This window comes from Hibiscus syriacus, unplaced genomic scaffold, assembly GCF_006381635.1.
Source record: "Hibiscus syriacus cultivar Baekdansim isolate YM2019G1 unplaced genomic scaffold, ASM638163v2 tig00110893_pilon, whole genome shotgun sequence".
NCBI classification, from domain to species: Eukaryota; Viridiplantae; Streptophyta; class Magnoliopsida; order Malvales; family Malvaceae; genus Hibiscus; species Hibiscus syriacus.
Genome location: NW_024062901.1, coordinates 5,249,941 through 5,266,525, shown reverse-complemented (window position 1 = coordinate 5,266,525; position 16,585 = coordinate 5,249,941). Strand labels below are relative to the sequence as shown.

The following is a 16,585-nucleotide window of genomic DNA, read 5'->3' as shown; positions in this document are numbered from 1 at the left end:
TATTAACTAAAGATAATAATAATATATTTTCACAGTGAAATAAGTATGGACACTTTTATAAAAAGGATAGATAATTTACAATATAACAGGTAAAAATATGACAAAACCAGATTCATTATGACAAAACCGGTAAAATTTACTTGATATGTTAAACGTATGGACACTTTTATAAAAAGGATAGATACTTACCGATAACCAAAGTTTACCGGTTACCAAATTTTTTAATAGTTTTTCATTTTTTCTACCTAAAACATTATTAGTTGTCAACATAATAGGTACCGCTAAACCGAATTTATTAAATACATTTTAATGTATCCGGTAATGCTGTATATTAGCCGTATATTAACCCGCCTTTCCTGAGACAATCCCCTATTGTGAGGAGTCGAGGAATTCAACTTGAATTTGAAAATCAATTTACTCATTATTAAAATTTTGAATTATTCGAGATATTGAAGTCTTATTTTATTATTCAAAATTTATTTAAAAAAATTTCGGATCGAGTTCGAATAAAAAATTAAAATCGAGTTTACTTTACCCTTACCACCGGCATCCGATGAACTTGGTCTCCATCCTGTTTGTGCGTTGGTTTATCTTCCATTATCAGTTCTGCAGAAGGCTTGGTTAGGAGAAGTTTGGGAAGTCAAAAGGTAGCATGAAAAAATTTGATATAATTTTATAATTCGTCTTTTAACATAAAATTTTTTATTTCGTTTTTATATAAAACAATTAATATAATTTTTACACAAAAAAAATTATTTATTTTTTCAAAAAAATTTCAAAAACTTGATAGTATTATTATTAATTAATTTGGTTTGGTATCTAGAATTTTTTTTTGTTAAACATGACACATGTTATTCAAAGAGAAGTGTATAATATTTTATATAGAAATATCATTCTGATATAATTTAATGATTATTTATAAATTTTAACTAATAAAATTAATAATGAATATTAATATGTGATATTTGTCATAAAAAAATTTAGCATTAATTATAATTTTATGATAAAAAATAGAAAATGATAATAATATAGTAACTAGTGGGTAGCTTACCTAATAATTATTCTCAGTGTATTAAAGTAAAATTAAAGTATATTGAGTTGTACTCTTCAAATGATTTCGATTATAAAAATAAAATAATATATTTCTTAGAAATATCATATCCGAGTAATTATATTTATAAGATATATATGTCTATTTTAACTTATTAAATATATTTGAATATATATTACTTTATAATTATTTTGAGCTAATTAAAAAAAATACCGACTGACGTTTGCGAATGGAGCAAACTGTGTTGGGAGGGTCGCCCTCGTTTCTACAGTATCCGATCTAGATTAATCGATTAGTATATCGGATACTAGTGATTAATTAAAAAAAACCAAATTTTCTTCTTCTTTTGAGGCCATGTTGAAAATATCTTTGATACAATACATTGAAGGTCCAAATGGAATAGTTGACCCAAACTCACCTATGAAAACATTGAAAGTCGGAGGTTTACTTTAGGGTTTAGGGTTTCTCAAATCACAGCTCTCATATTTTTTTGACTTCCCTTTGTGCTACGCTATTCCAAACTTGATCAACAATGGCGGAACAGGTCTAATCTGATATCCACTCTCACTCTTTTCTTTGATGTACTTGTTATTCTCTGATTTTCCATTTGTTTACAGACCGAGAAGGCGTTTTTGAAGCAACCCAAAGTGTTTTTAAGGCAAATCTTACTGCTCAATTCCATGGAAATATTTGAGCTATAGCTCGATTCTCGATTTGGGTTTATTTTCGTTGAGTTTATACTGTTTTCAGCTCTAAGAAATCTGGGAAAGGGAAGAGACCGGGAAAGGGAGGGAATCGCTTTTGGAAGAGCATTGGTTTGGGCTTCAAGACTCCTCGTGAAGCTATTGAAGGTTTGTTTTCCTTTTTGTTTCATCTTTTTAGGTGCTAATCATGGACTATTTTTTATTTTTTGTGTGCATTTAGTAGCTTAAGCTGAATGAAGATTGCTTTAAGCTAGCTGGAATGCATTATTGTTGTACATTTGTTAAATGTCCTCGCATGTAATCGAGTTCTCAGAGAAAGAACCTCTCAATAAGTAGGATCTCGGAGGAGCATCCCAGGAGGAAGATGCTCGAACACCTAACATTTTCCGAGAATTCCGAAAGACATGAATAGAATGTCTTCAGAAGAAGATCTCGAATATCTAACATCCCTCTTACTTGTTGACGGAACCAATTGACCTACTAAAGTTGAATCTATTTCTATTTGTTTATATCCACCTAGCCTGCTAACTTACAAGTAGTAGTAATAATTCTACGCCTGTCACCAGTTTCAAGAGTCGCTATAAAATATTTCGATCAAGAGTATGGATGAAACTCATATGGAATCACCTCACCCTCACTTCTCTCTTTTCTACCTCCTTATAGAGACATAATACTTCAACACCTGCTGGCTGCGGCTCTTGCCCAAATCAGTAGGAGTGAACCGCCCAGTCTACTAGCTACCAATTTTCTTTGTTTCTATTTGTCTTGCCTTGGAAATTTTTAGAAAATGATCCCTCATAAATCTATTATATATGTATATACACATTTTAAAAAAGTGTTTACTATACTTAATTGATTCGATTAACACGAATAGTCCGTTGTTCTGATGGATAATGTCGAATTGAATATGTTTCTTGCATTATGAATTGAATCGTTTTAAAATTGTTGGTTATTGTTTAGTCATGTTTTGTATCTTGTTTCCTATAGGAACTTACATTGATAAGAAATGTCCTTTCACCGGCACCGTCTCTATCAGGGGGCGTATCTTGGCCGGTACTTGCCACAGTGCCAGATGGTGAGGACAATCATTGTTCGACGGAACTACCTTCATTTTATCAAGAAATACCAAAGGTATGATCCAAGCTTGATTTGCATGTACCTTTTCTTAAACAAGTGATAGTTTAGCCTAAAATTTTCCTTCCTTTTTTTTTCAGGTACGAGAAGAGACATTCGAACATCCCTGCTCATGTTTCTCCCTGCTTCCGTGTGAAGGAAGGGGACCATGTCATTATCGGACAATGCAGGTAACACTTCTAAATCGTTCCATTTGTCAATGAACGATCATATCTGCGTAGTTCCAAAATGCTGATTTTGGCCATATTTTGTAATTTATTTGCAATTTCAGGCCGCTGTCGAAGACTGTGCGGTTTAACATCTTGAAAGTGATTCCTGCTGGATCTTCCGGTGGCGGGAAGAAAGCTTTCACAGGAATGTAAGTCAAGTGTTTCTTCTTTCTGTTGTAGTATGGGGTTATAGAAAAACTATGAAGAAGACATTAAAAAGTGGATGAAGTGCCTCTAGGTTTGAAGAATCTTTGGATTTTAAATCCAATTTTGTTTTCTTTGCGTTTACTTTTTATATGTTGGGATTTGTCAAATTAAATGTGGAATTTAAATTAAGTGCAAATGTAATTAATAATTTTAGATCCTATTTTACAATATTTTATTTTATTGTTATTTTTAGTTTTATTCAAACCAATCTTATTGTCTGAATATTCTCTCTCTCTCTCTCTATATATATATATAGAAGATTCATTTACACTATGTAAAACTTTTTTAGTTTTACACTTTTAGAATCATTAGATCGAGGGAATCAAAGTTGAGACTAACTTATTTTTTTTCAGTGAAAACTTTTCATATTTACTGTTATTCTCAACTTTTAATTTCTCTCATCTAATAATCCTATAAAGATGTAAAATTAAAAGAGTTTTACACAGTGTAATTAGATTCATATGGACAGAATCCTCTTATACAATGTAAAACTCTTAGTTTTACACACCGTTAGATGGGTGAAAATATATGATTGAGATTAAAAGTAGGAAATGTGAAGATATTTATTCAAAAAAATAAGAAGTTAATCATCTTGAGGAAGACCAAATGGGTTCCTGTTTGAGGATGAAAAGTTTCTATATCCTGCGCATAATTACGATTCTTGCGAAGATTCTCCACTGTCTCGAGTTTCACCAAGGCTATTTTCACCAATGTTGGTAGCATGGGGTACTTCCCCATGGGCAGTGATAGGTTCGACAAGAATCATCTCCATGAACTTCAAAGAAGCAAGTCAAAGAAGCAAGTCAAAGAAGCATGGCACTTTTCTGCCATCAAATGATGCACAGATGATGGATTCATACAATCAGAGGCTTATTGGCAAGAGAAATGATAATAACAATAATTTATATTTTAATTTATTGCGAGAATCAAGTGATATATGTAGTAAATGAATTGTTGTTATTTTTTGAAGTCTTAGATTTGAATATCATTAATATAAAAAAAAGTGACTGTTTGATATCAAATAGATCAAAATTATTTTTGAATATATATTACTTGTATTTACCTCAAATTAATTAAAAATATTAATCAATTTAATTAAAAACATCTAAAAGTTTTGAATGGTAAAAACATTAAAAGTTACATGTTCAATTTGACTTGAGAATAAATTTTTTTAACTTATTAAGCAGCGTTAATGAAAATATGTTTTTTTTATAAATGAGTTGATTAATTGTATTTATAAGATATAAGTATGTTGTGAATAAATTAAAAAATACAAATAAATATTACATTATAATTACCTCAACTATTAAAAAAGAATAAATAATGATTTTTTATAGGGGAAAATGTAATATTTTGTGTCAATGGTGTAAATTTCAGAAATTATATTAGAAATTTAAGAGTACACAAATATAAATTTAAAATATGCAAAATTAAATCATTAATAAAAAATATAAAATACCTAAATTATATATTTATTGATATAAAAATACTTGAATTATATAAAGTTCTGAAATTTTCAAAAATATGATTGTACTCTAACATCCCTCTATTATCTATTAACTTTAATTTCAACCAAGTTCTCCAATGAATTTGATTGTTCATGTAACATCCTAAACTCGAATGGGCCTAAAGTGTCACATTGGGCCGCCGAGGCAACCCCTGCTTTTCAAAATTTGTTTATTTCCATTTCAAACATGTTGAATGGTATCATAAAAGACATAAATAATAGTTATAAAACATTTTATAAATAGGAACTCCGTGACTCATAGTTTAATCAAAATAATACAACTCAAGGTTATAAATATGAATACATGAGTAAGGTTGTATGAATACATATGCTCACTAGAGTTATAGTACAATATTCTGAAGGGGAAACTAGAAGTTCTACTACGACGGTGTTCCACAAAATACTCATTAATACATATACCCACTCATCGTGAGTGCTCGAGCCTCGTGCCCTATATAGCCCTTGAAGTGCATCTCCCACTGACAAGGCCCCACTAGGGCAACTAAGGTAGTCTGACTATACCCTAGCCTAGCTGAACACCCTGAAGTGAAGTCATTCTCTCACCTAGCTGCTATCTCGCTCGTTTTCTTCCTACACTAGGGCAACAAAGTTATGCAAGTGTTTATTAATATGTTATTGATGTTAGTTTATTAAGCTGTTTACCCTAGTCATTCATTACATAAGGGTATTTTAGTCATTCTTTATCTCTAAAGAAGTCTCTACGGGTTTCGTGACTTCATGACGATTACTAAGATTGTTGTTCATTGCTTGCAACACTAGCTAGCCCGATACCTAACTCGAGTTCAATACTGGGTAGCAATGCTCTATTCCCTCTTACCATGTTTCCTTAATTCACTCTTGAATTAGAGGGATAACAGTACATTCACCATTCACTGACATTCTTGTAGTACGCAACTCCGCTATTTCATTATCTGATTATTTCGTCAAATTGCTCACTAGTACATCCTCTGAAACGGTCATTCATTCTTAGGTATACGTTACGTGTTCAACTGAAGATACTTGGACCATAACGTCCACTATGATTACTAGTTGTAACTTATATCTACGAGTGTCTCTAGGTCCCTTTGGCCATTTACATCCCCCACGGACTAAGTTCTATCATTATGGACCATCCTTAGCTCTAACAGACCTCAACCGGGTTGAATATGATCATCCATGGTGGGTAGTATCAATACTCTAATTATAGTATGGATACCTGAGGTTAAGTATCAATACCCTTGAGTATCGGTACCAAAAATAGCTTTGATGTCCTAAAAAATAGGCTAGTATTGATACTATACCCTGAGTATCGATAATGTAGGGGCAATATCGATCATTTCTGTTTGAAATCTCTAGATTTTACCCCCAAATCATCCAATATCAATAATGTTCATCCCATTATCGATACTCGAATTTAGAAATGTCTTATTTAGGTTTGGATAACACCTAAAAATCATCTTTAATGTCTTATTGTGGTTCCTAATCATGTGCTAAAGCTTTAGGGAGTTACTTAGGGTTATAAGGTTGCATAAAAACGTCTTCTTTACACTTAAAATATGATTTAGTCATGAATTCAAAATATAAAACCTTAAATGCTCAAATATTCAAATCCTAGCAATTTCTTTTTTGTTAAACATGACACATGTTATTCAAAGAGAAGTGTATAATATTTTATATAGAAATCATCCTGATATAATTTAATGATTATTTATAAATTTTAACTAATAAAATTAATAATGATATTATATGTGATATTTGTCATAAAAAATTTAGCATTAATTATAATTTATGATAAAAAATAGAAAATGATAATAATATAGTAACTAGTGGGTAGCTTACCTAATAATTATTCTCAGTGTATTAAAGTAAAATTAAAGTATATTGAGTTGTACTCTTCAAATGATTTCGATTATAAAAATAAAATAATATATTTCTTAGAAATATCATATCCGAGTAATTATATTTATAAGATATATATGTCTATTTTTAACTTATTAATATATTTTGAATATATATTACTTTATAATTATTTTGAGCTAATTAAAAAAAATACCGACTGACGTTTGCGAATGGAGCAAACTGTGTTGGGAGGGTCGCCCTCGTTTCTACAGTATCCGATCTAGATTAATCGATTAGTATATCGGATACTAGTGATTAATTAAAAAAAAACCAAATTTTCTTCTTCTTTTGAGGCCATGTTGAAAATATCTTTGATACAATACATTTGAAGGTCCAAATGGAATAGTTGACCCAAACTCACCTATGAAAACATTGAAAGTCGGAGGTTTACTTTAGGGTTTAGGGTTTCTCAAATCACAGCTCTCATATTTTTTTGACTTCCCTTTGTGCTACGCTATTCCAAACTTGATCAACAATGGCGGAACAGGTCTAATCTGATATCCACTCTCACTCTTTTCTTTGATGTACTTGTTATTCTCTGATTTTCCATTTGTTTACAGACCGAGAAGGCGTTTTTGAAGCAACCCAAAGTGTTTTTAAGGCAAATCTTACTGCTCAATTCCATGGAAATATTTGAGCTATAGCTCGATTCTCGATTTGGGTTTATTTTCGTTGAGTTTATACTGTTTTCAGCTCTAAGAAATCTGGGAAAGGGAAGAGACCGGGAAAGGGAGGGAATCGCTTTTGGAAGAGCATTGGTTTGGGCTTCAAGACTCCTCGTGAAGCTATTGAAGGTTTGTTTTCCTTTTTGTTTCATCTTTTTAGGTGCTAATCATGGACTATTTTTTTATTTTTTGTGTGCATTTAGTAGCTTAAGCTGAATGAAGATTGCTTTAAGCTAGCTGGAATTGCATTATTGTTGTACATTTGTTAAATGTCCTCCGCATGTAATCGAGTTCTCAGAGAAAGAACCTCTCAATAAGTAGGATCTCGGAGGAGCATCCCAGGAGGAAGATGCTCGAACACCTAACATTTCCGAGAATTCCGAAAGACATGAATAGAATGTCTTCAGAAGAAGATCTCGAATATCTAACATCCCTCTTACTTGTTGACGGAACCAATTGACCTACTAAAGTTGAATCTATTTCTATTTGTTTATATCCACCTAGCCTGCTAACTTACAAGTAGTAGTAATAATTCTACGCCTGTCACCAGTTTCAAGAGTCGCTATAAAATATTTCGATCAAGAGTATGGATGAAACTCATATGGAATCACCTCACCCTCACTTCTCTCTTTTCTACCTCCTTATAGAGACATAATACTTCAACACCTGCTGGCTGCGGCTCTTTGCCCAAATCAGTAGGAGTGAACCGCCCAGTCTACTAGCTACCAATTTCTTTGTTTCTATTTTGTCTTGCCTTGGAAATTTTTAGAAAATGATCCCTCATAAATCTATTATATATGTATATACACATTTTAAAAAAAGTGTTTTACTATACTTAATTGATTCGATTAACACGAATAGTCCGTTGTTCTGATGGATAATGTCGAATTGAATATGTTTCTTGCATTATGAATTGAATCGTTTTAAAATTGTTGGTTATATTGTTTAGTCATGTTTTGTATCTTGTTTCCTATAGGAACTTACATTGATAAGAAATGTCCTTTCACCGGCACCGTCTCTATCAGGGGGCGTATCTTGGCCGGTACTTGCCACAGTGCCAAGATGGTGAGGACAATCATTGTTCGACGGAACTACCTTCATTTTATCAAGAAATACCAAAGGTATGATCCAAGCTTGATTTGCATGTACCTTTTTCTTAAACAAGTGATAGTTTAGCCTAAAATTTCCCTTCCTTTTTTTTTCAGGTACGAGAAGAGACATTCGAACATCCCTGCTCATGTTTCTCCCTGCTTCCGTGTGAAGGAAGGGGACCATGTCATTATCGGACAATGCAGGTAACACTTCTAAATCGTTCCATTTGTCAATGAACGATCATATCTGCGTAGTTCCAAAATGCTGATTTTGGCCATATTTTGTAATTTATTTGCAATTTCAGGCCGCTGTCGAAGACTGTGCGGTTTAACATCTTGAAAGTGATTCCTGCTGGATCTTCCGGTGGCGGGAAGAAAGCTTTCACCGGAATGTAAGTCAAGTGTTTCTTCTTTCTGTTGTAGTATGGGGTTATAGAAAAACTATGAAGAAGACATTAAAAAGTGGATGAAGTGCCTCTAGGTTTGAATAATCTTTGGATTTTAAATCCAATTTTGTTTTCTTTGCGTTTACTTTTTATATGTTGGGATTTTGTCAAATTAAATGTGGAATTTTAAATTAAGTGCAAATGTAATTAATAATTTTAGATCCTATTTTACAATATTTTATTTTATTGTTATTTTTAGTTTTATTCAAACCAATCTTATTGTCTGAATATTCTCTCTCTCTCTCTCTATATATATATATAGAAGATTCATTTACACTATGTAAAACTTTTTTAGTTTTACACTTTTAGAATCATTAGATCGAGGGAAATCAAAGTTGAGACTAACTTATTTTTTTTCAGTGAAAAACTTTTCATATTTTACTGTTATTCTCAACTTTTAATTTCTCTCATCTAATAATCCTATAAAGATGTAAAATTAAAAGAGTTTTACACAGTGTAATTAGATTCATATGGACAGAATCCTCTTATACAATGTAAAACTCTTAGTTTTACACCGTTAGATGGGTGAAAATATATGATTGAGATTAAAAGTAGGAAATGTGAAGATATTTATTCAAAAAAATAAGAAGTTAATCTCAACCATCTTTGAGGAAGACCAAATGGGTTCCTGTTTGAGGATGAAAAGTTTCTATATCCTGCGCATAATTACGATTCTTGCGAAGATTCTCCACTGTCTCGAGTTTCACCAAGGCTATTTTCACCAATGTTGGTAGCATGGGGTACTTCCCCATGGGCAGTGATAGGTTCGACAAGAATCATCTCCATGAACTTCAAAGAAGCAAGTCAAAGAAGCAAGTCAAAGAAGCATGGCACTTTTCTGCCATCAAATGATGCACAGATGATGGATTCATACAATCAGAGGCTTATTGGCAAGAGAAATGATAATAACAATAATTTATATTTTAATTTATTGCGAGAATCAAGTGATATATGTAGTAAATGAATTGTTGTTATTTTTTGAAGTCTTAGATTTGAATATCATTAATATAAAAAAAAAGTGACTGTTTGATATCAAATAGATCAAAATTATTTTTGAATATATATTACTTGTATTTACCTCAAATTAATTAAAAATATTAATCAATTTAATTAAAAACATCTAAAAGTTTTGAATGGTAAAAACATTAAAAGTTACATGTTCAATTTGACTTGAGAATAAATTTTTTTAACTTATTAAGCAGCGTTAATGAAAATATGTTTTTTTTATAAATGAGTTGATTAATTGTATTTATAAGATATAAGTATGTTGTGAATAAATTAAAAAATACAAATAAATATTACATTATAATTACCTCAAACTATTAAAAAAGAATAAATAAATGATTTTTATAGGGGAAAATGTAATATTTTGTGTCAATGGTGTAAATTTCAGAAATTATATTAGAAATTTAAGAGTACACAAATATAAATTTAAAATATGCAAAATTAAATCATTAATAAAAAATATAAAATACCTAAATTATATATATTTATTGATATAAAAATACTTGAATTATATAAAGTTCTGAAATTTTCAAAAATATGATTGTACTCTAACATCCCTCTATTATCTATTAACTTTAATTTCAACCAAGTTCTCCAATGAATTTGATTGTTCATGTAACATCCTAAACTCGAATGGGCCTAAAGTGTCACATTGGGCCGCCGAGGCAACCCCTGCTTTTCAAAATTTGTTTATTTCCATTTCAAACATGTTGAATGGTATCATAAAAGACATAAATAATAGTTATAAAACATTTTATAAATAGGAACTCCGTGACTCATAGTTTAAATCAAAATAATACAACTCAAGGTTATAAATATGAATACATGAGTAAGGTTGTATGAATACATATGCTCACTAGAGTTATAGTACAATATTCTGAAGGGGAAACTAGAAGTTCTACTACGACGGTGTTCCACAAAATACTCATTAATACATATACCCACTCATCGTGAGTGCTCGAGCCTCGTGCCCTATATAGCCCTTGAAGTGCATCTCCCACTGACAAGGCCCCACTAGGGCAACTAAGGTAGTCTGACTATACCCTAGCCTAGCTGAACACCCTGAAGTGAAGTCATTCTCTCACCTAGCTGCTATCTCGCTCGTTTTCTTCCTACACTAGGGCAACAAAGTTATGCAAGTGTTTATTAATATGTTATTGATGTTAGTTTATTAAGCTGTTTTACCCTAGTCATTCATTACATAAGGGTATTTTAGTCATTCTTTATCTCTAAAGAAGTCTCTACGGGTTTCGTGACTTCATGACGATTACTAAGATTGTTGTTCATTGCTTGCAACACTAGCTAGCCCGATACCTAACTCGAGTTCAATACTGGGTAGCAATGCTCTATTCCCTCTTACCATGTTTTCCTTAATTCACTCTTGAATTAGAGGGATAACAGTACATTCACCATTCACTGACATTCTTGTAGTACGCAACTCCGCTATTTCATTATCTGATTATTTCGTCAAATTGCTCACTAGTACATCCTCTGAAACGGTCATTCATTCTTAGGTATACGTTACGTGTTCAACTGAAGATACTTGGACACATAACGTCCACTATGATTACTCTAGTTGTAACTTATATCTACGAGTGTCTCTAGGTCCCTTTGGCCATTTACATCCCCCACGGACTAAGTTCTATCATTATGGACCATCCTTAGCTCTAACAGACCTCAACCGGGTTGAATATGATCATCCATGGTGGGTAGTATCAATACTCTAATTATAGTATGGATACCTGAGGTTAAGTATCAATACCCTTGAGTATCGGTACCAAAAATAGCTTTGATGTCCTAAAAAATAGGCTAGTATTGATACTATATACCCTGAGTATCGATAATGTAGGGGCAATATCGATCATTTCTGTTTGAAATCTCTAGATTTTACCCCCAAATCATCCAATATCAATAATGTTCATCCCATTATCGATACTCGAATTTAGAAATGTCTTATTTAGGTTTGGATAACACCTAAAAATCATCTTTAATGTCTTATTGTGGTTCCTAATCATGTGCTAAAGCTTTAGGGAGTTACTTAGGGTTATAAGGTTGCATAAAAACGTCTTCTTTACACTTAAAATATGATTTAGTCATGAATTCAAAATATAAAACCTTAAATGCTCAAATATTCAAATCCTAGCAATTTCTTTTTTGTTAAACATGACACATGTTATTCAAAGAGAAGTGTATAATATTTTATATAGAAATATCATCCTGATATAATTTAATGATTATTTATAAATTTTAACTAATAAAATTAATAATGAATATTAATATGTGATATTTGTCATAAAAAAATTTAGCATTAATTATAATTTTATGATAAAAAATAGAAAATGATAATAATATAGTAACTAGTGGGTAGCTTACCTAATAATTATTCTCAGTGTATTAAAGTAAAATTAAAGTATATTGAGTTGTACTCTTCAAATGATTTCGATTATAAAAATAAAATAATATATATTTCTTAGAAATATCATATCCGAGTAATTATATTTATAAGATATATATGTCTATTTTTAACTTATTAATATATATTTTGAATATATATTACTTTATAATTATTTTGAGCTAATTAAAAAAAATACCGACTGACGTTTGCGAATGGAGCAAACTGTGTTGGGAGGGTCGCCCTCGTTTCTACAGTATCCGATCTAGATTAATCGATTAGTATATCGGATACTAGTGATTAATTAAAAAAAAACCAAATTTTCTTCTTCTTTTGAGGCCATGTTGAAAATATCTTTGATACAATACATTTGAAGGTCCAAATGGAATAGTTGACCCAAACTCACCTATGAAAACATTGAAAGTCGGAGGTTTACTTTAGGGTTTAGGGTTTCTCAAATCACAGCTCTCATATTTTTTTTGACTTCCCTTTGTGCTACGCTATTCCAAACTTGATCAACAATGGCGGAACAGGTCTAATCTGATATCCACTCTCACTCTTTTCTTTGATGTACTTGTTATTCTCTGATTTTCCATTTGTTTACAGACCGAGAAGGCGTTTTTGAAGCAACCCAAAGTGTTTTTAAGGCAAATCTTACTGCTCAATTCCATGGAAATATTTGAGCTATAGCTCGATTCTCGATTTGGGTTTATTTTCGTTGAGTTTATACTGTTTTCAGCTCTAAGAAATCTGGGAAAGGGAAGAGACCGGGAAAGGGAGGGAATCGCTTTTGGAAGAGCATTGGTTTGGGCTTCAAGACTCCTCGTGAAGCTATTGAAGGTTTGTTTTCCTTTTTGTTTCATCTTTTTAGGTGCTAATCATGGACTATTTTTTTATTTTTTGTGTGCATTTAGTAGCTTAAGCTGAATGAAGATTGCTTTAAGCTAGCTGGAATTGCATTATTGTTGTACATTTGTTAAATGTCCTCCGCATGTAATCGAGTTCTCAGAGAAAGAACCTCTCAATAAGTAGGATCTCGGAGGAGCATCCCAGGAGGAAGATGCTCGAACACCTAACATTTTCCGAGAATTCCGAAAGACATGAATAGAATGTCTTCAGAAGAAGATCTCGAATATCTAACATCCCTCTTACTTGTTGACGGAACCAATTGACCTACTAAAGTTGAATCTATTTCTATTTGTTTATATCCACCTAGCCTGCTAACTTACAAGTAGTAGTAATAATTCTACGCCTGTCACCAGTTTCAAGAGTCGCTATAAAATATTTCGATCAAGAGTATGGATGAAACTCATATGGAATCACCTCACCCTCACTTCTCTCTTTTCTACCTCCTTATAGAGACATAATACTTCAACACCTGCTGGCTGCGGCTCTTTGCCCAAATCAGTAGGAGTGAACCGCCCAGTCTACTAGCTACCAATTTTCTTTGTTTCTATTTTGTCTTGCCTTGGAAATTTTTAGAAAATGATCCCTCATAAATCTATTATATATGTATATACACATTTTAAAAAAAGTGTTTTACTATACTTAATTGATTCGATTAACACGAATAGTCCGTTGTTCTGATGGATAATGTCGAATTGAATATGTTTCTTGCATTATGAATTGAATCGTTTTAAAATTGTTGGTTATATTGTTTAGTCATGTTTTGTATCTTGTTTCCTATAGGAACTTACATTGATAAGAAATGTCCTTTCACCGGCACCGTCTCTATCAGGGGGCGTATCTTGGCCGGTACTTGCCACAGTGCCAAGATGGTGAGGACAATCATTGTTCGACGGAACTACCTTCATTTTATCAAGAAATACCAAAGGTATGATCCAAGCTTGATTTGCATGTACCTTTTTCTTAAACAAGTGATAGTTTAGCCTAAAATTTCCCTTCCTTTTTTTTTCAGGTACGAGAAGAGACATTCGAACATCCCTGCTCATGTTTCTCCCTGCTTCCGTGTGAAGGAAGGGGACCATGTCATTATCGGACAATGCAGGTAACACTTCTAAATCGTTCCATTTGTCAATGAACGATCATATCTGCGTAGTTCCAAAATGCTGATTTTGGCCATATTTTGTAATTTATTTGCAATTTCAGGCCGCTGTCGAAGACTGTGCGGTTTAACATCTTGAAAGTGATTCCTGCTGGATCTTCCGGTGGCGGGAAGAAAGCTTTCACCGGAATGTAAGTCAAGTGTTTCTTCTTTCTGTTGTAGTATGGGGTTATAGAAAAACTATGAAGAAGACATTAAAAAGTGGATGAAGTGCCTCTAGGTTTGAATAATCTTTGGATTTTAAATCCAATTTTGTTTTCTTTGCGTTTACTTTTTATATGTTGGGATTTTGTCAAATTAAATGTGGAATTTTAAATTAAGTGCAAATGTAATTAATAATTTTAGATCCTATTTTACAATATTTTATTTTATTGTTATTTTTAGTTTTATTCAAACCAATCTTATTGTCTGAATATTCTCTCTCTCTCTCTATATATATATATATATAGAAGATTCATTTACACTATGTAAAACTTTTTTAGTTTTACACTTTTAGAATCATTAGATCGAGGGAAATCAAAGTTGAGACTAACTTATTTTTTTTCAGTGAAAAACTTTTCATATTTTACTGTTATTCTCAACTTTTAATTTCTCTCATCTAATAATCCTATAAAGATGTAAAATTAAAAGAGTTTTACACAGTGTAATTAGATTCATATGGACAGAATCCTCTTATACAATGTAAAACTCTTAGTTTTACACACCGTTAGATGGGTGAAAATATATGATTGAGATTAAAAGTAGGAAATGTGAAGATATTTATTCAAAAAAATAAGAAGTTAATCTCAACCATTTTGAGGAAGACCAAATGGGTTCCTGTTTGAGGATGAAAAGTTTCTATATCCTGCGCATAATTACGATTCTTTCGAAGATTCTCCACTGTCTCGAGTTTCACCAAGGCTATTTTCACCACGAGATGTTGGTAGCATGGGGTACTTCCCCATGGGCAGTGATAGGTTCGACAAGAATCATCTCCATGAACTTCAAAGAAGCAAGTCAAAGAAGCAAGTCAAAGAAGCATGGCACTCTTCTGCCATCAAATGATGCACAGATGATGGATTCATACAATCAGAGGCTTATTGGCAAGAGAAATGATAATAACAATAATTTATATTTTAATTTATTGCGAGAATCAAGTGATATATGTAGTAAATGAATTGTTGTTATTCTTTGAAGTCTTAGATTTGAATATCATTAATGTAAAAAAAAAGTGACTGTTTGATATCAAATAGATCAAAATTATTTTTGAATATATATTACTTGTATTTACCTCAAATTAATTAAAAATATTAATCAATTTAATTAAAAACATCTAAAAGTTTTGAATGGTAAAAACATTAAAAGTTACATGTTCAATTTGACTTGAGAATAATTTTTTTTAACTTATTAAGCAGCGTTAATGAAAATATGTTTTTTTTATAAATGAGTTGATTAATTGTATTTATAAGATATATGTATGTTGTGAATAAATTAAAAAATACAAATAAATATTACATTATAATTACCTCAAACTATTAAAAAAGAATAAATAAATGATTTTTATAGGGGAAAATGTAATATTTTGTGTTAATGGTGTAAATTTCAGAAATTATATTAGAAATTTAAGAGTACACAAATATAAATTTAAAATATGCAAAATTAAATCATTAATAAAAAATATAAAATACCTAAATTATATATTTATTGATATAAAAATACTTGAATTATATAAAGTTATGAAATTTTCAAAAATATGATTGTACTCTAACATCCCTCTATTATCTATTAACTTTAATTTCAACCAAGTTCTCCAATGAATTTGATTGTTCATGTAACATCCTAAACTCGAATGGGCCTAAAGTGTCACATTGGGCCGCCGAGGCAACCCCTGCTTTTCAAAATTTGTTTATTTCCATTTCAAACATGTTGAATGGTATCATAAAAGACATAAATAATAGTTATAAAACATTTTATAAATAGGAACTCCGTGACTCATAGTTTAAATCAAAATAATACAACTCAAGGTTATAAATATGAATACATGAGTAAGGTTGTATGAATACATATGCCCATTAGAGTTATAGTATAATATTCTAAAGGAGAAGCTAGAAGTTCTACTACGACGGTGTTCCACAAAATACTCATTAATACATATACCAACTCATCGTGAGTGCTCGAGCCTCGTGCCCTATATAGCCCTTGAAGTGCATCTCCCACTGACAAGGCCCCAC

At 31.5% G+C, this 16,585-nt stretch overlaps 2 protein-coding genes and 1 pseudogene across 2 annotated transcripts; all 3 read left to right on the top strand.

The window, feature by feature from the left end:
• The first annotated feature begins 1,460 nt into the window (after nucleotides 1-1,460).
• Nucleotides 1,461-3,361, top strand: LOC120145058 (annotated as a pseudogene).
• A 3,731-nt stretch (nucleotides 3,362-7,092) lies between these two features.
• Nucleotides 7,093-8,973, top strand: LOC120144981 (40S ribosomal protein S11). Its single transcript, XM_039158902.1, has 6 exons — nucleotides 7,093-7,198; nucleotides 7,272-7,312; nucleotides 7,405-7,505; nucleotides 8,353-8,497; nucleotides 8,582-8,671; nucleotides 8,773-8,973. Exons 1-6 carry the CDS (start codon nucleotides 7,187-7,189, stop codon nucleotides 8,861-8,863), a joined length of 480 nt encoding a protein of 159 aa, XP_039014833.1. The 5' UTR covers nucleotides 7,093-7,186; the 3' UTR covers nucleotides 8,864-8,973.
• Nucleotides 8,974-12,782: 3,809 nt separating this feature from the next.
• Nucleotides 12,783-14,620, top strand: LOC120144980 (40S ribosomal protein S11). Its single transcript, XM_039158901.1, has 6 exons — nucleotides 12,783-12,843; nucleotides 12,917-12,957; nucleotides 13,050-13,150; nucleotides 14,000-14,144; nucleotides 14,229-14,318; nucleotides 14,420-14,620. Exons 1-6 carry the CDS (start codon nucleotides 12,832-12,834, stop codon nucleotides 14,508-14,510), a joined length of 480 nt encoding a protein of 159 aa, XP_039014832.1. The 5' UTR covers nucleotides 12,783-12,831; the 3' UTR covers nucleotides 14,511-14,620.
• Nucleotides 14,621-16,585: the final 1,965 nt, after the last annotated feature.